Here is a 23,718-nt window from a genome sequence, read left to right as displayed (position 1 = left end):
TCTATCTATCTATCTGTGGCTTCACCTAACCACAACAAATACTGTAGGTCAATTACACCCTACTATGCTGAAAGAGTACTGCAATATTTAATTTGTTGGTTGGTTGTCCACCTAGTTATCTACTGGCAATTTTAATGAACAGTCTTTGAAATAAATTATTCTTTCAGTAAAGTTTGTCTTCCATACTAATGTATTTTCAATGTAATTGTAAAGACGTGACTAAAGGTTTTCAAATTGTAATTGTAATGGGGACAGTATTCAGTAAAGGTTTTATGAATTCAATGATGATAGTATATGAAAACCTCACAGAATAAATGAATTAATTAAAAATGTAAAGATTAAAAACAGGCTTACTCTTGAGTCAAGGTTCATTCTTTGTCTCCCTCTGCTTTTGGTCCATCAGGTAACCTGCAATAGAAAATAAGCTTTATTTACACCATTAACAAGACAATACAGTGACAAGTGCTGCCATATTCCACCTCTTCTGAAGCTTGTGTCAGATAATATGAGGTAGGTGAGTGTTGACCAAGTGGAAATCTGATATTAGAAACCATTTTCCTAACAAAGTAAAAATAGAAGAGGGAAAGAGAAGTAAATATATATAGTTATGCACATGCCTCAAATGACTCGAAAATCACACAATTTACACAATTGTATCTCTTGATATTATTGTCATCTGTTAAACAAAGACAACAATTTCAGTGGGATTTCATAATGAAAATGGGGCTCTACTTTAGAACACTCAGATCACATCTAAAATGTATATTTACATAACATATTTACATTTAGATTTCACAAGAATGTTACTCTTTATCTCTTTCATATAGGCACCTTATAGGTCCTTTATATAAACTTTAATAATTGCACACTGTTAATATAATGTTACCCTACATATCAAACCACAGGGAAAACACAAATGACCAAAAATTATCTTTGGTGTTTAGCATGAAAGCAGACACACATTATGCCACTTACATGTACGTGTTGTGATGGCCTCTATCCTCCTCTCAACACTATTCAATGAGTAGCAGCTGCTGAAGAAAACGATGAGCTGACGAAAAATACACAAAGCACCCGGGTAGTATAGCTACGCTTACACAATACCACTCTCCAGCATGTTGACACGGAGATGGTCACATGAGCAGGCTGCTATATTTGTATTTCTTCCAAATAAGAATATTCTGTTATGGAGAGATCAGATATCATTTTTTATGGAACGCAACACACCAACCACACACCATAATATCGCAGATGTAACTGCTTCAGAATTTCTTAGCCCTCTTCCCTTGGGTGCCAGTGACAGATCACCTTTCCATGGGATAAAGCCGCGGTCTGCGGAATCTTCCCATCTTATGGCATGATCCCTTGTGTGCTACATTTGACATTGTTGGCAAAATGGTGCAAGGGCAGTCATACCAGTCTAGAAAAGTCCAGCTTGGGCAGTAGCTCATTTTATCAGTAGCAGCTGCCAGGAGAGTCATCTTACAGCCCTCACTGACAGTAAAAGTGTTAACTCGCTTGTGTTTTAACTGAACGCTTGTGTTTTATTGTTGAGCACAACCATAAAAAAGGCTATATGGCAATTCAAAGCAAAACTGTCACATCCATAACGCCAACTAAATACCATGGCATTGTGTTGGCGTCATGGATGTGATAGTTTTGTGTGGATTTGCCCCATACAGACATCTGAAGGTGCCTTATGTAGTATGTTTAAAAAAGACAACTGGGCACTATTTCTGTCTGTGAGATATGGAGATAGATGAGCCTGTACTAAGGACACAAACTACTCAACGAGGAAATCTCTCCCAGCTCCATCACTGTAAGGACGGAGGGGAAAGAGCACAGCTGTCCTTGCAACAGTGGAGTAGAATCCTCTGGTCGTCTTCTCCATCTTATGACTTACTGTGTGGCAATGTATCATCTTCTATTCCTTTGTAAAATGGAAAACATTTGGCCCTTTGCAACAGTAGACGGGTGACATTTCCAAGCTCCCCCACAGCTAAACGAAGCATCTATGCTGTGCCAGAGGGCATACAAACAGGCATTAACCCCAAGCGAAAGGCAACTGACCTTGGGTCTCCACAAATCAGCAGCTTATTTACAGCTTTTCACCAACAGCTTGGAGCAAGGCTTAAAGCAATAGTTATGTCTGTGCCTTAAGTTATCAGACATTTATGAGGACGTCATATATACTGTAGTCACATTGCCTATTTTCAAATCTTAAGCATACCAGCTCATGCCTGAATTCAGGCATGGTGCCTGAACACTTTAAGTCCTGTTGGAGTAAAAGCCCATCAAATGTTCTTGGCCACATCTTCCAACAGTAGGCCGACATGTCCTCAATACCTACTGCCTAAATAGCTTTTTTTTTTTACACTTTTTGAAATTTGCCATTTAAGAATCTCACCATGCTAATCATATGGTCAAAATGTTGTGTGAAGTACAGATTTCTTCAGTTTGACACAGGCCCAAAATAAAAGCATTCAAAAATACCAAATGGTTATGCATGTAAAAGTCATTGACAGTTATGCAAAACACTAAACTAAATATGTAAAACAAAATATGCAAATACAATACAAAATGAATTGCTTGTTTTTATCAAATATGATTATTTATGTTATGTAATATATTTTGTCCATATATGTATGTGTGTATGTATGTGTGTTTATGTTTGAATGTATCTGCAACTATGCTTCTATTATATTACTTTTAAAGCTATGTTTGACAAACCCTTAAACACCTTAAACAATTAAACTAGCCCCCCCCAAAAAAAAAAAAAACTGGGCCTGTGTCTTGAGCTGTCCATCCTATAGAAGTATCATCATTGTCATATGTGGGCTTGCTTTGAGGTCGTAGCTCACATACGATTTATCACAAGATAAAAATAATACCACTGTTGAAGTCATAGGATGATACTTGGAGGAGATTCTTGAGCAGCCACAGAGAAAATACATGGCCAAGTAGAGCAAAGGAGGGACTGCTGAGGAGGCACTTGTGCCAGTATAAAAGAGGCCACTCTGGACCACTCCAGCAACTGGGACGCACAGAGGTGAGTGGCTTGAACTATTTCTTATTGTTTTGCACCACCACACAAACTTTTCTGGTTAGCTGTTCAATGCTCAACCCAAATGCTAGTTGTTGTTGTTTGCCTTGTTTTTGCTGAAGAATAAATCTTTTTGATTTACTAATTCAATGCAATTAACGTTTAAACTCCCTGATAGAGCATCCTTTCCTTTTAAGTCAACATTCTGAGGCTACTGTGTATGAATCTCTCTTGGCATCCAACAGGGTAAAAATGCATTTCATAGGCCAATAATGAGGATTTCTTCAATAATTAATTATAAATCAATAACCTAATATATGAAATGAATAGACATTGGAAAACAATATAATGTAACTTTCTATGGATCTCCAGTACATATTTATGACAGGAAACCAAACTATTATTGTATTATTTCATCACTGGGGTATTTTAGTCTTAATACTGAACATACTGAATCATGTTTTTTCTCCTTAAGGTTGTGTCATCACCACTTATAACAAGAAAACGTTTCCTCTGGTAGGAGGAAAAAAAGGTAAGCCAGAATATTTTTTTTACTTGTCATTTTCAAAACCCATTAATTGTGCTCTCTATGGATCATTTCATGTATTAACCTGTGCATGTTTATTTGTCAATACACAGTCCTTCGTTGCTCATCCAGAACACCTCGGGACATAATTAACAGACAGACGACTGCACTGATTGGTTGCATGTGCCCTTGTCCTGATGAATTAGTTAAGGTCTCTGAAGACCTAATTATTCCACTGAGAATCATTATCATTATCATTATCAGTCAATACCATTATCAATCATTCCACGAGACGAGTCTCACAAGACTGCAGTTTTACATCACAGAATTGTGGAACATCTGGTCAGATATTACAATAGTTGTTTCAGTTCTTAAATGATAAATAAATAATGTTGTCTACTAACGCCATTGACTGCTATTATTAAGCAAACACTTTCATCCACAGTGTCTCAATGACGGGCTCAGGATTTGAACCCGCCTTTATCAGGCGGTGATGGTACCACTGCTCCCCCACGCCCTGCAGTACTAACCACAAGTAATACTGCATACTGTTTACTTAAAATGCATAGCGTAAATATATATGCTATAACCAAAGACAACAATGGCTAGCATGTGGAAGCATGTAGTTGTCCAGCTTATCATAAGCAAAACTCAGGCCGAAAATCCTGGTCATTGCATTAGACTTATAGAAACTAACCTCCAACTTCTATCTGTCAGTAAAGTGCCAACATGGGAGATGCAGAGATGGAGTGCTTTGGCGCGGCGGCCTTATACCTCCGCAAGCCAGAGAGGGAGCGCATTGAGGCCCAGAACAGACCATTTGATGCGAAAACAGCCTTCTTTGTGACAGAAAAGGATGAGATGTACCTAAAAGGTGTTCTTGAGAAAAGAGAGGGTGGCAAAGCCACTGTTAAAACTCTCTGTGGGAAAGTGAGTAATATTAAACAATAATCAGAGCACAGTGTTTGCACAACTGAGATGTCACCACTTGTATGAGTTGTAATAAGTGGTAACTTTGTGATTCACATTTTCACAGACTCTCACTGTCAAGGAAGAAGAAATCTGTCCCATGAATCCTCCAAAGTTTGATAAAATTGAGGACATGGCCATGATGACCCACCTCAATGAACCAGCTGTGCTGTACAACCTCAAAGAGCGTTATGCAGCATGGATGATCTACGTATGTAAAATACAAATGGATAATGAAATTTTAAATAAATAAATAAATCGAGTATAAATAGCTTCCATATGACATTGAATCCCGTTCTTTCTCACAGACCTACTCTGGGCTGTTCTGCGTCACTGTGAACCCCTACAAGTGGCTCCCAGTGTACGATGCTCAGGTTGTAGCAGCCTATAGGGGCAAGAAGAGAGTTGAAGCTCCACCCCACATCTTCTCCATCTCTGATAACGCCTATCAGTTCATGCTCCAAGGTAGAATATTGATATAAATATGACCTTAAAGAAATACAGCTTTTTGGGAAACCTTATTTGCTGTCTACCCCAGATAAGAAGATACATACCCTTGTCTTTGTGTGTGCAGTAATCCAGACGATACTGTCAGCCTATCTTAGCATAATTCACCAGTATTCACCATAATTCAAGTGGGATATACCAGTTAACCAGAACTGTTTTAGCTAACTGGTGTAATCCACTTAATTATGCTATGCCAGGCTAATTCCGGGATAGACAGCAAATAAGATAATTTCCCAAAATGTTGGTGTGCAATAATATCAGAAAGTCTACAAAAAATGAAAATATCAATATTTGCTCCCAAGTATAGTGGTAAAAGTGCTTCTGGAGCATATTTCAGAGGTCCATCTGTAATATGATGTACTAATCTGTGAAGCCTTTGTCAGCCTCTTTATGTGAATGATGATCGTTGAAAGAGATCTCTTTTCTTTTTCAGATCGTGAAAATCAGTCTATCCTGATCACGTATGAACTCTTCAACATTAACCTAATAACAGTGATACACAAATACATAATTTACCTTTCAGCTACAGGAACATGTAATACTCCATCTTTTCCATCTGTTTATCCCCAGTGGAGAATCTGGTGCTGGGAAGACTGTCAACACCAAGCGTGTCATCCAGTACTTTGCAACAATTGCAGTGTCTGGAGGAGCAAAGAAAGCTGAGGCCACCCCTGGCAAAATGCAGGTGAGTAGGAGAAATATCATATCAGATGTATATTGACTTTTTGGGAAACACCAGCTTCACTAAATGACCTCACTTCTTCTCCAGGGGTCACTAGAGGATCAGATCATTGCAGCCAACCCTCTGCTGGAGGCCTATGGTAATGCCAAGACTGTGAGGAATGACAACTCCTCCCGTTTTGTAAGTATTTACAAGAATATCATATGAAATTATTTTTTAAAATGATTTTTTCCATCTAAATATTTGTTTCATCACAAATCTGCAGGGTAAATTCATCAGAATCCATTTTGGCACAACTGGCAAACTGGCCTCTGCTGATATTGAGACATGTAAGTGGTCATCGTCTACTATTAAAAAAGTAAATATTCAATATAATTGAAGGAACCTAATAATATCTAATCATCAAAAATGCCATGTCACAGATCTGCTGGAGAAGTCAAGAGTGACATTCCAGCTGTCTGCTGAGAGGAGCTACCACATCTTCTACCAGCTCTGCACTGGACACAAAGCTGAGCTGATTGGTATGATATTAAGCAAATGGAAAGTTTTTATAAAACTAAAATATTTTATTAGAAACTATATCTATCTTGTTTTTGAATATTTTAGAAGCCCTTCTTATCACCACCAACCCATATGATTTTCCAATGGTCAGCCAAGGTGAAATTTCTGTGAAGAGTATCAATGATGTGGAAGAGCTCATTGCTACAGATGTAAGTATCTGAGTGTGTCATAACCAAACTCATAATTCTGCACTGAAGACATAACACTTTGTAAATAACTCAAGAAAAATATTTGTCCCCATAGACTGCTATTGATATCTTGGGTTTCACCTCTGAGGAGAAAATTAGCATCTACAAGCTGACAGGTGCTGTGATGCATCATGGGAACATGAAGTTCAAGCAGAAGCAGAGAGAGGAGCAGGCTGAGCCTGATGGCACTGAGGGTGAGGAAAATTATTAATTTCATGTTGGCTTCAATGTTAACAAGGGCCAACAGTATTTTAATGTGTCTTGAAATCGACTTCATTTAGAAGCTGATAAAATCGCCTATCTCATGGGCCTGAACTCAGCTGACATGCTGAAGGCTCTGTGCTACCCCAGAGTGAAGGTCGGAAATGAGTTTGTGACCAAAGGTCAAACTGTACCACAGGTTGGTGGCAAAAATAAGGCATGACATTATATATGCTGTGTTGTACTATGCATTCATAATGTCGATTACTCCTGACTAGGTCAACAATGCTGTCAGCGCTCTGTGTAAGTCAGTCTATGAGAAGATGTTCTTGTGGATGGTTGTCCGTATCAATGAGATGCTGGACACAAAGCAGCCAAGGCAATTCTTCATTGGTGTACTGGACATTGCTGGATTTGAGATCTTTGACGTGAGTAAATATCATAATGATACATTAACTTCAACTTATATATTAGGCGGTTCCTAAAAGCGGTTTGATTGTGTGTGTGTGTTTATTTTTGGACATAACAGTTCAACAGCTTGGAACAACTGTGCATCAACTTCACCAATGAGAAACTGCAACAGTTCTTCAACCACCACATGTTTGTGCTGGAGCAAGAGGAATATAAGAAAGAAGGAATTGACTGGGAGTTTATTGACTTTGGTATGGACCTGGCTGCCTGCATTGAGCTTATTGAGAAGGTAAGTGTACTCACAAGGCTCACCCAAACTAATATATGTGAATGGTCTACAGAAACACACAGACATCAGTCATCATATCTTAAAACTTGATCTTTTTAATAGCCAATGGGCATCTTCTCCATCCTTGAAGAGGAGTGCATGTTCCCCAAGGCCTCAGACACTACCTTTAAGAACAAGCTGTATGACCAGCATCTTGGCAAAACCAAATGCTTTGAGAAACCCAAACCAGTAAAGGGCAAACCAGAGGCCCACTTTTCCCTGGTGCACTATGCTGGCACTGTGGACTACAACATCAATGGCTGGCTGGACAAGAACAAGGACCCACTGAACGACTCGGTTGTGCAGCTGTACCAGAAGTCCTCAGTCAAACTGTTATGTCTTCTGTATGCATCACATGCCTCAGCTGAAGGTAAAAATCATTCTGAATTTCATTTTAGATGTACAGCAAGGCTCTGTGTACTTCTGGCTTTAAGTCAGACTGTACATGTTGGGTAGCAACAGTTTTGTAGGACAAGTTGTGAGATTCTTTTTGAGATGTACTCTGAGCAGTTAAAATTCTGTTCATACTGCTCATTCTGTTCAAATATCCAGAATAAATTATATAACTATATATATATAACTGCATATAACTACAACCTACAATGGTTTAATAAGTAGAGAATCAATGACTGTAATATTTTGTCAGCTGATGGTGGTGGTGGTAAGAAAGCCGGCAAAAAGAAGGGTGGTTCTTTCCAGACGGTGTCTGCCTTGTTCAGGGTAAGTTACATATTAATAACTGATTAATACATATTTGTATTGGTTTTATTGGTATTGATTGATTGGTCACAGCACCTTCTACTTTCTTAACTAAACTTGAAATCCTTTGCCTTTGTAGGAGAACCTGGGCAAGCTGATGACCAACCTGAGGAGCACCCATCCTCACTTTGTGCGCTGTTTGATTCCCAACGAGTCAAAGACTCCAGGTTTGAACCACTGAATTAAATTACTAATACAGTCGCCAAACATGTCTGTTCTCATTTGAGTTGTGAACAATTTACTCCTGATTTTAGGTCTTATGGAGAATTTCCTGGTCATCCACCAGCTCAGGTGTAATGGTGTGTTGGAGGGTATCAGAATCTGCAGAAAAGGCTTCCCCAGCAGAATCCTCTATGGTGACTTCAAGCAGCGGTATCATCATAAGACATAAATCTTAATTTAAATGTTACCACGTGTTGCTACAGCTGAAAGCAAAACTTATCTTAGAATCTATTTCAGTTCATCTTTTCGTTCATTACATGTGATTTAGATACAAAGTATTGAATGCCAGTGTCATCCCGGAGGGTCAATTCATTGATAACAAGAAGGCTTCAGAGAAACTCTTGGGCTCCATTGATGTTGACCACACTCAGTACAAGTTTGGACACACAAAGGTAATTCACAGTTGTGCATGAGTGCAGATACTATCACAACACTAGATCACTTTCAACCGGTATCTGGCTTGTTTGCTCTTAATACCCTCACCCAGGCCAAATTAATCATGATCTTGAATTATTGGAAAACAAACATGCCATGTGTTATTATGGTGTGGCATTATACTGTAATCTGTCTTTTTCCAGGTGTTCTTCAAAGCTGGCCTTTTGGGTCTACTTGAGGAGATGCGAGATGAGAAGCTGGCAATCCTAGTCACAATGACTCAGGCTCTCTGTCGTGGCTTCCTAATGAGGAAAGAGTTTGTCAAGATGATGGAAAGGAGGTAAAAAAATATAAAATTAGGATGACTAAGATCAACGCAAAGAATAAAGACACTCAAGATGATTTCATTTGGTTAAAACATTAAAGGCTTCTTTATTCTTATAGAGAGGCTATCTATAGTATACAGTACAACATCCGCTCATTCATGAATGTGAAAACCTGGCCATGGATGAAGCTGTACTTCAAGATCAAGCCTCTTCTGAAGAGTGCTGAAACTGAGAAAGAAATGGCAGCAATGAAGGAGAACTATGAGAAAATGAAAGTGGACCTTGAAAAAGCCTTGTCCAAGAAGAAGGAACTTGAAGAGAAGATGGTCACTCTACTGCAAGAAAAAAATGATCTGCAATTGGCAGTGGCAGCTGTGAGTTGATATTTCACAAATTTCAGATAAATGGTTGAAAACTTTTGAGATAAGGATTATGTTTTTCATTTCTATATTTTTTGGTTTATTTCATTATAGGAAACTGAGAGCCTCTCAGATGCTGAGGAGAGATGTGAGGGTCTCATTAAGAGCAAAATCCAGCTGGAGGCCAAACTCAAAGAGACGACCGAGAGGCTGGAGGATGAGGAGGAGATCAACGCTGAGCTGACTGCCAAGAAGAGGAAACTGGAGGATGAATGCTCTGAGCTGAAGAAAGACATTGATGACTTGGAGCTCACCCTGGCTAAAGTGGAGAAAGAGAAACATGCTACAGAAAACAAGGTTTGCATTTCATTTGCTCCATAAATTCAGTTTCACTAAGCAGCATTGGTTTCACCAGATTCACTAGATTTAGTTCTTATTACATTTTTACATCCTTTCAAAGGTTAAAAACCTTACTGAGGAGATGGCCTCTCAAGATGAAGCCATTGCTAAATTAACCAAGGAAAAGAAAGCCCTCCAAGAGGCACACCAGCAGACTCTGGATGATCTCCAAGCAGAGGAAGACAAAGTCAACACTCTGACCAAAGCAAAGAGCAAACTTGAACAACAAGTGGATGATGTAAGTATATCAAAGAAGAGCTTTTCTGAAGTATAATAAAAACTCTGATCATTGACTTTATTTATTTTCAAAACCTAGCTGGAAGGATCATTGGAGCAAGAAAAGAAGCTTCGAATGGATCTTGAAAGAGCCAAGAGAAAGCTTGAGGGTGACCTGAAACTGGCCCAGGAATCCATAATGGATCTGGAGAATGACAAGCAGCAGTCTGAAGAAAAGATCAAGAAGTAAGACACCTTTTAAATCCCCAGTTAATACAAATGCTAAATATACTTATTATTGATGCAATCGAATACAAATACATTCAAAGTGTTTGATACATAACATCTCTACGGAATTGTTCACACAGGAAAGACTTTGAAATTAGTCAACTTCTTGGGCGGGTTGAAGATGAACAGACACTGGGAGTTCAGCTTCAGAAAAAGATTAAGGAACTCCAGGTGCTACATTAATTCTGAATGCGTTGGGCATTTAGCTGGATGTGCTAATTAATAAAACATTTAGAATTACAAAACCTTTTCTTTCAGGCTCGCATTGAAGAACTGGAGGAAGAAATTGAAGCTGAACGTGCTGCTCGGGCTAAAGTTCAGAAGCAGAGAGCTGATCTCTCCAGGGAACTTGAGGAGATCAGTGAGAGGCTTGAGGAGGCTGGTGGGGCCACTGCTGCTCAGATTGAGATGAACAAGAAGCGGGAGGCAGAGTTCCAGAAGCTGCGTCGTGATCTTGAAGAGTCCACCCTGCAGCATGAAGCTACTGCTGCTGCTCTCCGCAAGAAGCAGGCTGACAGTGCGGCTGAACTGGGTGAGCAGATCGACAATCTTCAGCGTGTCAAGCAGAAGCTGGAGAAGGAGAAGAGTGAATACAAAATGGAGATTGATGACCTCTCCAGCAATATGGAGGCCATTGCCAAATCCAAGGTAAATTATTTTTTGAAAATCTAAAAATGTAAAGTTGAAAAGATTCTGTCATCATGACAACGACAATCAAATGAAGGAGGTTGATACTGTTTCTGACAGGCAAACCTTGAAAAGATGTGTAGAAGTTTGGAGGACCAAATCAGTGAAATAAAAACCAAGAATGAAGAAAATGTACGTCACTTAAATGATTTAAGTGCACAAAAAGCAAGACTTCAAACCGAAAATGGTATGTTATGTAAATGTACTTGAAAATGACTTGAAGAGTTTTCTCTATTCTGTTCCATTTCAATGCAGTTTTTAATGAGATTACCCAAACAGTGACGTTTCTGACGAAGAGCATACAACTCAAAACGTCACTGATTAGGGAATCTCATTAAAATGGCACTGAAAGGGACCTTTAGAGCGCAGTGTTATATACTTTTTTTTGTTGCAATGCCTTGGGCCCAGCACCTGCACTTTCTAGTGACAATTCTCAGTATTTTCTATTATCATCACATTTCTTCACATAACATCACATATTACATGTAGGTGAGATGGGCCGCCAACTCGAGGAGAGAGAGTCCCTTGTCTCTCAGCTGACTAGAAGCAAGCAAGCTTACACTGAGCAGATTGAGGAGCTGAAAAGACAAATGGAGGAGGAAGTCAAGGCAAGTTTAGCTAATTCTTAAATATGCTCATCCTTAAAATGTTCTTTGGTAGATTAATATTTTTTTAATATTTTCTGAAGGCCAAGAACGCCCTGGCTCATGCTGTCCAATCAGCTCGTCATGACTGTGACCTGCTCAGAGAGCAGTTTGAGGAGGAGCAGGAGGCCAAGGCTGAGCTGCAGCGTGGAATGTCCAAGGCCAACAGCGAGGTGGCTCAGTGGAGATCTAAATATGAAACTGATGCCATCCAACGCACTGAGGAGCTGGAGGAGTCCAAGTATGATGACGTTGAATAAAATACTATTGAGTTATTTTAGAAATTGTTATATGATAACAGATGATGTTTCTGAATTGTTTCCAGGAAAAAACTTGCCCAGCGTCTCCAAGATGCTGAAGAATCCATTGAGGCTGTGAACGCCAAGTGTGCCTCTCTGGAGAAGACCAAGCAGAGACTGCAGGGTGAAGTGGAGGACCTCATGATTGATGTCGAGAGAGCAAACGCACTGGCTGCCAACCTTGACAAGAAACAGAGAAACTTTGACAAGGTAAAAATACCAAGCATAGGATATTACATGATTCTAGTGCCATAATTTGCCATCAATATATCCATGAATCTATTTATAATGAAAATTAACATCGTCTTATTGTACATTTAGGTTCTGGCAGAATGGAAGCAGAAGTATGAGGAGGGTCAAGCTGAGCTGGAAGGTGCTCAGAAAGAGGCTCGCTCTCTCAGCACTGAGCTCTTCAAGATGAAGAACTCCTATGAAGAGACTCTGGATCACCTGGAGACCCTGAAGAGGGAGAACAAGAACCTGCAACGTAATCATCTTTGAGCATACTCAATCTATATAAATGAGACATTGAAGTCACCAAGTACTGCCATATTGAATCTTTCTGATTTTCATCACAGAGGAAATATCAGACTTGACTGAGCAACTGGGTGAGACAGGAAAAAACATCCATGAGCTGGAAAAGTCCAAGAAGACAATAGAAGCAGAAAAATGTGAAATCCACACTGCACTTGAAGAGGCAGAGGTGAGAACATTGTAATGTTTGAATGATGAAAATATGTTGATGGTGACTAGCTCTATTAACTTTTATCCTGAATTTCAAAAACTCAGGCAACTCTTGAGCATGAGGAGTCCAAGATTCTTCGTGTCCAACTGGAGCTCACACAGGTCAAGGGTGAGATTGACAGGAAGCTGGCTGAGAAGGATGAGGAGATTGAGCAGATCAAGAGGAACAGTCAGAGGGTGATTGACACCATGCAGAGCACTCTGGATTCTGAAATCAGGAGCAGAAACGATGCCCTGAGAATCAAGAAGAAGATGGAGGGAGACCTCAATGAGATGGAGATTCAGCTCAGCCATGCCAATCGCCAGGCAGCTGAAGCTCAGAAACAGCTGAGGAATGTTCAGGGACAGCTCAAGGTATTTAAATGTATCATTCACATTTTTTCTTTGAGGTTCTCAATAAGAAATAACACCTATTGCAATATCAGGATGCCCAACTGCACCTTGATGAAGCTCTCAGAGGACAAGAAGATATGAGAGAGCAGGTTGTCATGGTGGAGCGCAGGAACACCCTAATGCTGGCTGAGATTGAGGAGCTGAGAGCTGCCCTGGAGCAGACAGAGAGAGGCCGCAAAGTGGCCGAGCAGGAGCTGGTGGATGCCAGTGAGCGTGTAACTCTGCTCCACTCCCAGGTGAGAGCATCCCACCACATTTTTTTTATCAAATAACTATATGTATTTTAGTCATACAATATTATTTAGTTAATTTTATTTATGTTTAAACAGTAATACATATACATTACATACATATATCTGACAAAACTTCATAAAATAAAGGCACAGCAACGAGAAATGTAACGATTTATATTATAGATAATCATTCTTCCACCAAGAAATCTATTAGAATGGTTGCTAATCAACGTCAAGACGTTGTGGTAGCACAATAATATAGAACGAAATGCGGTCAAGGTGTATGTTTGGCTCATTATACAACGGAATCAAACACGATTCAGCCAATCGTAATTAGGACCGTAACTATCCATTATAGAAAATGTAACATTTATCAACAAATTGCAAAAGCAAAGACTTATACTGACACCTATTTGTATTCAAACAGAACACTAGTCTTATCAATACCAAGAAAAAGCTGGAGGCTGATCTAGTTCAAATCCAAGGTGAGGTAGAAGACACGGTCCAAGAAGCCAGGAATGCAGAAGAAAAGGCCAAGAAAGCCATAACAGATGTGAGTCCATTTTACTAAATTCTTCCAATTATTATACTCTAAGTCACGAGTGAATGTAGCATATGAATTCATCTAAACATTTTGCCCAGCCTGTGCAAAAGAATGCAATGTCAAATGTAAAACAAAATTAGGCTGCCATGATGGCTGAGGAACTGAAAAAGGAGCAGGACACCAGCGCTCACCTGGAGAGGATGAAGAAGAACCTGGAGGTCACAGTCAAAGACCTGCAGCACCGTCTGGATGAGGCTGAGAACCTGGCCATGAAGGGTGGCAAGAAACAGATCCAGAAACTGGAGTCAAGGGTACTACATCCCAAGAAAATATTGGCCCATGACTGCTTGATTGGTGTTTGATACTTACTATGGAATGCTAATGGAATCATACTATCTCTTTTCAAGGTGCGTGAGCTGGAGACTGAATTTGAGGCTGAACAGAGACGTGGCGCTGATGCTATTAAAGGCGTACGCAAATATGAGAGGAGAGTGAAGGAGCTCACATATCAGGTCTGGTATACTTCTATGCAAACATTTTCAATAAATGAATTTGTCATAATATTATGGTCACAACTAACTACAAAGCAATGCATATTTCCACAGACTGAAGAAGACAAGAAGAATGTAACCAGGCTTCAGGATCTGGTAGATAAGCTACAGCTGAAAGTGAAGGCCTACAAGAGACAGGCTGAGGAAGCTGTGAGTATATTTCAGATAAACATTCCTTGACAAACTACTTACCACACTTTGAAAGATTATTTCACATATTAATGTAAATGTAACTATTACACCACACACTATCACCACATTGAGCTTTCTGGGGGTGTTGTGGGCTTAATTCACTGAAACATCCATTAAGGAACATGCTCTTTGATAACCCCAGTTAAATGCTCTTGAAGGCTGTTCTGTTAGTGATGTTTTTTGTCCACAAAGGTTGATGTTTGTGATTTTGTTTTGATGATAAATAGGCTTGGTTGTTGATTGGCCGATGTGCGTTATCACCAACCTATAGGAATTTAACATCTCTGCTGTGTATTTGAAATAACCAATAATGTTGCTTTTGTAAATACAATCACATGTCGATCAATTACTTTTAAGAATTTACCAAAAACATTCTTTTGCAACTTTTCTATTTCCTGTTTCTAAAGGAAGAACAAGCCAACACTCACCTGTCCAGACACAGGAAGGTGCAGCATGAGCTTGAGGAGGCTCAGGAACGTGCTGACATTGCTGAGTCCCAGGTCAACAAGCTGAGGGCCAAGAGTCGTGATCTTGGCAGGGTAAGATACAAAGATGTTTCTGTTAGTTTAGGTATACATTAACAAATGTTTTTTGATGCAAGCATTTTCTTCACCTAGTGTGTTTATTGTTCTTATTCTTTTTCTTCGCTTCTTCTGCAGGGCAAGGATGCAGAAGAATGAAGACCGAAATTGACTACTAATGTCACACCTGGACAAGTACTCATATAATATGATGATCTTGTGAATGGTCTGAATCAATAAAGTAGTTAGATGTTTCTGCAATCTTTGTGTTTGATTATTATTTATCTGTCCCATGAGTAGCTAGCTTAATTTGTAGCCAATATAGACCTCTAGATAGGCCTTGCACTCTAGATAGGCCTACTATTTTTGTCCCAGATAGGCCTATAGGCTAAATATGTAATGAAGATTACACACACACACACACACACACACACGTACACACACATAAACACAGTTAACTTATTATAATCAAGGTTGATTTTAGCTCATTCTCAATGGACCTATACATGTTGAACATGTTTTCCAGTGAATACGTTTCCTATTTGCAACATAGATATATATACTGACAGTCATATCTATTACATATCTATGCCTTTGCAAGTTGATTGCTGCATGTGGTCGGTATGGGTGAGCACCACCAGCGGGCAGCATTGTGCATGCTCCATCTTATCTGTTCAAATGGTCCCTGGTTGCTGTCACCGCAGTGGTCTTTGGTGTGAGATGCCGCAGTTGTCAGGGCAATGGCGTTTTATCAACTCACTGATACGGGGCATGTAAATACGGAAACTGCTTCGTTTTTAAATAGCCTACGTTTTAAAACAGAAGGGAGAATAATGATATGATGCTGACGTCATGCAGAATGTTTAACAGAAAGCAAGTGCATGGGTTGTGGACATCGGAAGACAACTAAACACAACGTAAATAAGAAGCGGTCATCTCCATCACTTCACTGCAAAGGCGATCGCATACGGACGGTGTGTATTTTATTTAGGCTACGTCCGTATTTTTGTGATGAACATTTATCACATTGAATTGTGCAACGGAATACTGCGTTTTCGAACAATTCGAACTACAGGAATGAGATCATCTGTCTTGGATAGCTGTATGATAATCGTGTGTTGTCATGCGTAAACTTTTTGCGAGCTGGCTAACAACAACATTGGTTAACAACAGTGTTATCGTCTGGAATGTTTTAGTCACACGACCTCTCAAGTAGCGTTGCAGTCATTGCAAATGGTATACGACCTGGGGCTAGCATAGCCTCGGGTAACTGTTTTTGGTGAAAATCCCCTTTTCTACGCGAGACCAAATGATGGAAGCACATGAAAGTGTCGAAGAGGAGCCGGAGGGGTCACCGCCAATTCTGCGTCCCGTGTCCCGTGAGCGTGTCCCGCTGCAGAAAAGCAGTGTGTGTTCGCGGTCTTACTTTATGGTCGTCATGGTCTTTTTCCACGTCTACATCATTAATGTCATAGCACTGCTGTTCTACGTCCACTACAATAACGGCTCATCGAGAAAAGAGTTCTCCAGTAGCACGCAACATAAACACAACGATTTTGATAGACCTGAATCTCATGAGAAATTCCCACGTGCTATGCACCTTCCTCGCATCGAGGGAATTCGGGTAGGCTACATTTTTTGAAGTCTGCAAAACTTTTAAAGATATGCTAATTCGTTTTGCAGGCGGTGGATGGTTAAATGGTTACTCGTTGAAACGGTTTTGGATCAACGTTACATATTTAGAAACGATCATACAGTATGAAATATTAGTTAGCTAGTTATTGTACCGTTGCTACCTTGTCAATGAAACCTCTGTCCTGCAGGTGGGGCATGTGCAGAAGATCTCTCTTCTTAATAAAGTACACGAGATGAGGACACTCAGCTTGAAACCTCTGTTGTTTGGTAAATATTTAGTCAGGTTCCACTCAGCATGCTCCTTGTATGCTGATATATCTGTTGGACTCTGACTCACCACAAGTTTGGTCGGTTCAGTGGTTGGAGGGATTCTCCATTGCCTTCCAAGAAAATTAAGATTACCTTAAAAGCTATATGGTTAAATATTTTATGTGAACCCTCAATGAACTTAGTTGGGCTGGGGGTATTCTCAGTCAAAGCAGTATGTTAAGCAGGATGTTAAGGACCAATCTCAGATTGATTTAGACCTATCTTTATGTGTGACAAACTTGAATGATATTAATTAGTTTAGGCCCCATTATGAGACTTGCATTAGTAGTGGCCTACACAGGGCCTATGTTTCTAGCAAGCCTTCTAAACTGATTACAATAGAATTCCTACCTTCCTATCCTAACCTGTCACACCAATTAATATTGGGTACAATTTGAAAGCTGAAGAAAATTAACTTCTAGAGCATGTTTTAACCATTAAGCCTGCCTTGGTGATCTGACTGTGCAAACCATGGGCAAGTGAACCAGGCTTATGGTGTTTTGAGCAGTGGTATGGGCAAATTGTTTAGCTAGAACGCTATAACTACCAGTAGCTAAAAGCCAAGAGCTTTGCCATGCAATAACCAACAACAACATAGTTAGCATTGGCAAAAATATAGCTTCCAAACTTGTATTTGTATTACATATTGGGTGAAGTCATGGTTTACAGGGTACAGCCTTAATCTGTCTTTCACATTGACAGATAAACTTATGTCTTCTTTAACAAAGGAGTGGACATCATCAGACGTATATCGTATATCCACAGACCCATGTCTAGATATCTATGTGCCTGCTTGCTTCATACTCTTACATTATGTTCTTGCTTATGCTGTGTATAGCCTACTTTTGGTCTGCCTTAAATGTCTGTCTGGGGGGTTTGTATGTGCTTGTCTGGCTGTTTGTGTGTGTGTCTGTGTGTGTGTGAGTGTGTGAATGTTTGTGTGTATGTATGTGCATGTCTGCGTGTGTGTGTGTGTCTGTATGTGTGTTTTGTCGATTCGTGTGTGTGGCTGTGTGGCTGCAGAGGTCCCTGGTTTCCTGTCGGATGAGGAGTGTCGCGTGGTCATCCAGCTGGCCCGGCTGAAGGGTCTGATGGAGAGTCAGGTGATGGTCCCAGAGGGGCAGGAGGATCTGGCTGAGCAGCTCAACCTCAGCCCAGAGGAGATCTTCAACCTGCTGGACCTCAACCAGGACAACCAGTTACAGCCGCAGGAGGTGTGTGTGTGTGTGTGTGCGTGTGAGTGTTTGTGGTGACCCACTTGTCTGTGAGTTTTTGTGTATTTGCAAATGGCCTATGTTAGCTGTGTCGCTCATCGTATCTGTGTATGTCTGTTAGTCACAGACCACAGGCAGTAGACAAGTGTTGCTGTGTAATTTCTGTCGATGCTTGCAGATTCTGACACATTCCCGCGTTCGAGATGGGATCTGGTTGACTCCAGAGAACCTGCGGGAGATTTACGCAGGTTTGCACGCAGACGCAGATGGAAATGGTGAGACTCGCCAAAGTTGAATTTTTAGTTGAATTTACCATAACATTGACAAGGAATTTAAATAATTACTGTTGCTGTCATTGTTCTTATTCACAATCAGTAACACCAAATGGAGATGTGTTTATTCACTATGTGGAACCATGAAAATCATTGCCCCCAGGTCTGCTTAGCCTGGAGGAATTCCGTGCGCTAAGTGGCGATGCGTTCCAGCGCTTTCTGAAGAGACGTGGCCTAAAGCGCAGTCAGATGGTTAGAAACAGCAGGCACACCTGGCTCTACCAAGGACAGGGCGCCCACCAGGTGCTCCAAGAGCTCAGGAAGAGGTACGCTGCACTGCAGCCTGTACAACTCGCGTCTCCCCCACTCTTGGCTTACTCTGGGCCTGTTTATCAACTTGTGTGGAAAAAATCCTCATCACTAGTTAAGGCCCAAGGAATACTTTGATGGATGCGGCCTACACACTGAATAGATGACGCAAAATTTGTCATACGTTCTGTCCATACGGCCTTTTCATACTGCAGCCATATTTTGTGTCCATACTGATGTCCATACTGTGTACTGTACCAGCTGAGGACCTTTTCGCATACCTGGGGGGGGGGGGCATAGCATGCTTCTAACCAATTGCAAAGCGGTTCCTTGTGGTGGTAAGGTTTTATACATAACAATCTGGATACAGGGGAGATAATGTTGTTACATATTTAGGTCCATTGTTTTGTACAGTTTGAATGGGATAGTTCCAGGAAGAAACTGTTCAACAGTTAGCATGAATATGTCTCAAGATGACTTTGTCTGGGACATCTCAGATAGAATATGTTTTGTTCAGATGCAAATTTGGCTGTACACTCAAACAAACAAAATTCTCAGGGGAAATGCACCAGGGTTCAACACAAGCTCTCCTTTTAAATAACTGGGTATATACAAGAATACAAGAACCACTGTATCTCACTACTTCAGCTGAACTTTTTCTCTTTCGACCCCCTCCACCACCATCGCCGTTCTCTACCCCGGGGCCGGTGCGGCAGGGTGACCCTCCTGACCCGTCTGCCCTCAGAGCTGGTGGAGCTGAGCGAGCCCCTTCAGGTGGTGCGCTATGAGCAGGGCGGCCATTACCACGGGCATCACGACAGCGGGCCTGTGTACCCAGAGACCATATGCACACACACGCGACTGGCCGCTAACTCCTCCTCGCCCTTCGAGACCTCCTGCAGGTCAGGCGGCCTCATGCCAGTTCAGTAGCATCTATAGAGCTGTAGCGGTTACGTCACAACCACTTCATATCTATTAGTTATCAGTTTCATCAATTAAATAAAATAATTAGTTGTATCTTCACTTAAAATGGAATTATTGTATCAATGTTACATACTTATTTGTAATGCTAGAAATTGTTCTGTAGGATTTTCAGTAGTTCTCTTGCATTAGTAAATAGTTCTGTTTGGTTATTTTATCTTTGGTATTTTCTTTGGTGTTTTTTGTGTGCATAAGGTACATCACAGTGCTCTTCTACCTGAACTCAGTAGAGGGCGGTGGAGAAACTACATTTCCTGTAGCCGACAACAGGACCTATGAAGAACTGGTGAGCCTCGCCTCTCTTTGTCTACATGATTCTGTGTGCATCATTTTATTTGCTAATAAAATAATATATGGATTTAATTGTTTATGTGTGTGTGTGTGTGTGCGTGTTTCAGTCGCTGATCCAAAATGATGTGGATCTCTTGGACACAAGGAAGAACTGTGACAAGGGAAACCTAAGAGTGAAACCTACCAAAGGCACAGCAGTCTTCTGGTACAACTACCTGTCTGATGGAAGAGGTACAGTACGCCTGGCACACGCACAGCTCAACACTTTCATGCATAGACACATTCACCCAGCTACACACACATGCATACACACACACTCATAGATTTACATACAGTATGCACATGTACATATGCACATGCACATATAACCCAACCCAATGCCATCATGTAATTACACATTCACCCAGCCACACATATACACATACACACACAAACACACACACACACACACACACACACACACACACACACACACACACACGTACACTCACGCATACACATGCACAAAGACAGAGTCTTTTTTAATTTAGCTCATATGGAGGTATATTTGACCCTTTGAAGTTAAAGTTTAATGGTGAGGTTTGTGTAAGTTCCTGTCCTCTTGTGGTCTGTGCTACAGGCTGGGTTGGCGAGCAGGACGAGTACTCTCTGCATGGAGGCTGTGTGGTGACCAGTGGCACTAAGTGGGTCGCCAACAACTGGATCAACGTGGACCCGGACTACCACAGGCAGGCCCGCTACCAGGAGTTAGTGTCCCAGCAGCAGGGACAGGGGGCACCCGATGAGCCCTCAGACGCCAGCTCCCCTCGCCACATGGAGTCCCATGTGGAGTTATAGCTCACAGACCAAAAGTACTCCTGACACAGCTGACACACCTATGCACACACACGCACACAAACTCTTACCTGCTTACTTGCTTATCTTGTACACACAACTTCACTGGTCTGAAAAAAAAGCTTTATCCAACCAACCCTGTCATATCTATGCTAAATATGCACTGACATTTTTTATAGCTAATTTATTTAAATTATCTAAAAGAGTTGATGTTCAGCACAATAGCAGGGCAATTTAACAGGGTGAATAAGATTGCGCAGGTCCAGATGACTATTAAGATATACACTCAGACAGGATGCTGGTATCACCCTGGTGTGATATGTCTCAATCATCAACTGGCTGTGTTATCCTCTAATAATACATCTTCTAGTAACAAATCAATGTTTTCACAAAGGATGTTCATGATGAACATCTTCCATGTTTTAACAATGACTGACCAGCTTCTGCTGTAGTCCATGAGAATTCAATAACTAGATGTGTGATGGTCACTTGTGGCAATGGTCTGAGAGTTCAGTGGTCTGCTGTTTCGAAATATTTCACAGAACCATGCAAGTGTAGTGAATGATACTAGGCAGTTTGTAACATCCTTTTCTGCCCCCTGCCTCTCCCTGCACCCATAGCAAAAGCATGACCTTGGTGACGTACCTGTAGCCATTACAGATCTAACTTCCTTTGTGTGTGACAACTTAGCCAAAAATCCTGCCTGCTGTGTGTGCAGATTTAGGACCAGTTGCTGAAGTTTCCCTTGTGTTTGAATGTTAGATTACATGTGTTTGAAAAACATTGAAGTATTTTTCCACCTGAAGCACTTTTTTTTAAGGCTTTTGTTGTGGACTACTGAGTTTATAAATGCCTTGTCCATCCCCTGGCGGGCTTTCTGTTTCACCGGAACATATATAAGATGAATTCAGGGACGATTTTGGGCAGCAGTTTATTGATGTCAAAGAGAATTGGTTTTGCTTCATGTGAACCTATATTCATGCTTGGTTGATCTTGATCCTTGATACTTTTATACACTGAAAAGCTGTACCCATGCGCGTTTTGCACTTATTCTAGAATCTATTCTAGATGTATTGTAAGTTGTTTGGGATTTGGGGGTTTGTAAAGACTAACAAGGAGGCTACACCAGGCACGTAACTGAAGCGTTCCGTTCGCCTAGCGTCTGCTGCAACAGTTAACTTCCACTATAATCAACTGGCTACAACAGACGTGATAGCGGTGCATATGTTCAAAAAAAGTTAAAGAAATCTTCTAAAACTATTTTGATATTACGCGAACGGAGCGCTTCGGTTGCAGACCCGGTGTAGCCCGGGCCTAATTCTTTGACCCCCGTGTTAAGCAGCCGTATATGTCTAGTTTTTAAAGGGATACTTTTTCCAAAATATGCAGTTCTCCTACACCAGTGGTATTCAAACGTTTCTTTTCTGGCAGAGCCTCCCATTAAAGTACACTAACTAGTTCTAGGATTCTTTGCATCTGGACTTAGAAATAGGCAATTGGTGCATGACATCCCCATAGTTCATGTTTTCCTCATAAATTCCCTCACACATTTCATTTGTATAAAATAAGTTGTGCTAAACCCAATGCACCATCTGCTCTCCTTACGCACCAATGTTTGACTATCATGGCCTTAGACTAAACAAAGCATGTGAGAAATGTTATTTGCACCTCCTATGTATTTGATGCTGTAGTACAGGTTTTAATTCACTTTTTTGCTTCCACACGTATACAGTCAGTTTGATTCAGTGTACTGTATGTCAAGGTTATTTGTAATGAACAACTGTGTATATTGCACTGAATCACTTTTCATTTTTCAAAATAGCACCACAAAGAAAAGTGATCACTCCCTGCATCTCTAGCCTCTCAGGTTTCTTCTTGTTCCATTAAAAGCCATTTAAAAATAAACAAAAAAAACTCTAAACTACATATGATTTCTGATTTATTTATAACAGTAGCACAACAAATATGTCTTACAATACCAGATAAGTTTTAGAATTTACTAAGCTGTTCTAAAACTTCTGTAAGATTGTTATCAGAGGTTCTAACTACCATTCCATGGGAAGGGCATAAACAACCTCAGTGGTCAGATATCATCCATACCAACAACTCTTGATGAATTAATAATAATAATAAAAATGATATAATAATAATTATATAATTTACACAAAAACAATTTTAATAATCAAAAAATATACTACATGATCAACTAATTATTGATCTTACCCATTTTCTACTAACTGGCAATGACTTATTTCAAATTTCAAATATGTTTCAAAGGATCATCTATATCTGACAGAAAAAAACAGCACTAAAGAGAAGGTTTATGACCTCATGTAACCCATCAGTAGCTATTTATGTCGATATACAGTAGTACACATGAAAAATAAAAAAAAGTTACAATAAAGATAGAATGGATAAAACACATAGTAAGTATTGGTAGTAACATACTGTACAATACTGATGAAGATGATCAAATGAAAGCAGACAGTAGACAAGAAGACATTAAATTTTGATAGGAAAATGTTCCTTTTTCTATAATATGTAAAACATATGCATAATGTAATGTGAAATGTGTAAAATATGCAAAGAGAGGAACTTTTTATTACATTTATTTTCAATATTTGACCAACTTCTTAAAGGGATAATCCACCATTTGGGAAATTACACTCATTTCCCACCTCTCCTTGAGTTAAACAATTGATTTT

The 23,718-nt window shown here is 40.2% G+C and overlaps 2 protein-coding genes across 2 annotated transcripts; both read left to right on the top strand.

Annotated features, from left to right (window-relative positions):
* The first annotated feature begins 4,298 nt into the window (after window positions 1-4,298).
* Window positions 4,299-15,327, top strand: LOC143104672 (myosin heavy chain, fast skeletal muscle-like). Its single transcript, XM_076268843.1, has 39 exons — window positions 4,299-4,499; window positions 4,606-4,749; window positions 4,847-5,003; window positions 5,479-5,506; window positions 5,616-5,730; window positions 5,815-5,907; window positions 5,993-6,056; window positions 6,150-6,248; window positions 6,334-6,437; window positions 6,532-6,670; window positions 6,758-6,876; window positions 6,956-7,105; window positions 7,207-7,377; window positions 7,480-7,786; window positions 8,063-8,136; window positions 8,255-8,342; window positions 8,430-8,547; window positions 8,666-8,789; window positions 8,976-9,112; window positions 9,217-9,472; window positions 9,572-9,814; window positions 9,918-10,094; window positions 10,173-10,318; window positions 10,441-10,531; window positions 10,619-11,008; window positions 11,108-11,234; window positions 11,537-11,655; window positions 11,736-11,932; window positions 12,017-12,200; window positions 12,312-12,477; window positions 12,569-12,693; window positions 12,780-13,088; window positions 13,160-13,363; window positions 13,788-13,913; window positions 14,045-14,215; window positions 14,312-14,416; window positions 14,510-14,605; window positions 15,055-15,186; window positions 15,307-15,327. The coding sequence occupies exons 1-39, from the start codon at window positions 4,299-4,301 to the stop codon at window positions 15,325-15,327; spliced, it is 5,817 nt and encodes a 1,938-aa protein (XP_076124958.1).
* Window positions 15,328-15,991: 664 nt separating this feature from the next.
* Window positions 15,992-21,783, top strand: p4htmb (prolyl 4-hydroxylase, transmembrane b). Its single transcript, XM_076268709.1, has 9 exons — window positions 15,992-16,792; window positions 16,992-17,070; window positions 18,136-18,326; window positions 18,505-18,601; window positions 18,762-18,924; window positions 19,624-19,809; window positions 20,084-20,174; window positions 20,287-20,410; window positions 20,799-21,783. Exons 1-9 carry the CDS (start codon window positions 16,478-16,480, stop codon window positions 21,014-21,016), a joined length of 1,464 nt encoding a protein of 487 aa, XP_076124824.1. The 5' UTR covers window positions 15,992-16,477; the 3' UTR covers window positions 21,017-21,783.
* Window positions 21,784-23,718: the final 1,935 nt, after the last annotated feature.

This window comes from Alosa pseudoharengus, unplaced genomic scaffold (genome assembly GCF_046254945.1).
Source record: "Alosa pseudoharengus isolate Yale_2024_CS ecotype anadromous, Long Island Sound unplaced genomic scaffold, YU_APseudo_1.1 YU_APseudo_1.1_scf_5, whole genome shotgun sequence".
Classification (NCBI taxonomy): Eukaryota; Metazoa; Chordata; class Actinopteri; order Clupeiformes; family Clupeidae; genus Alosa; species Alosa pseudoharengus.
This window is presented reverse-complemented; position numbering and strand designations above follow the sequence as displayed.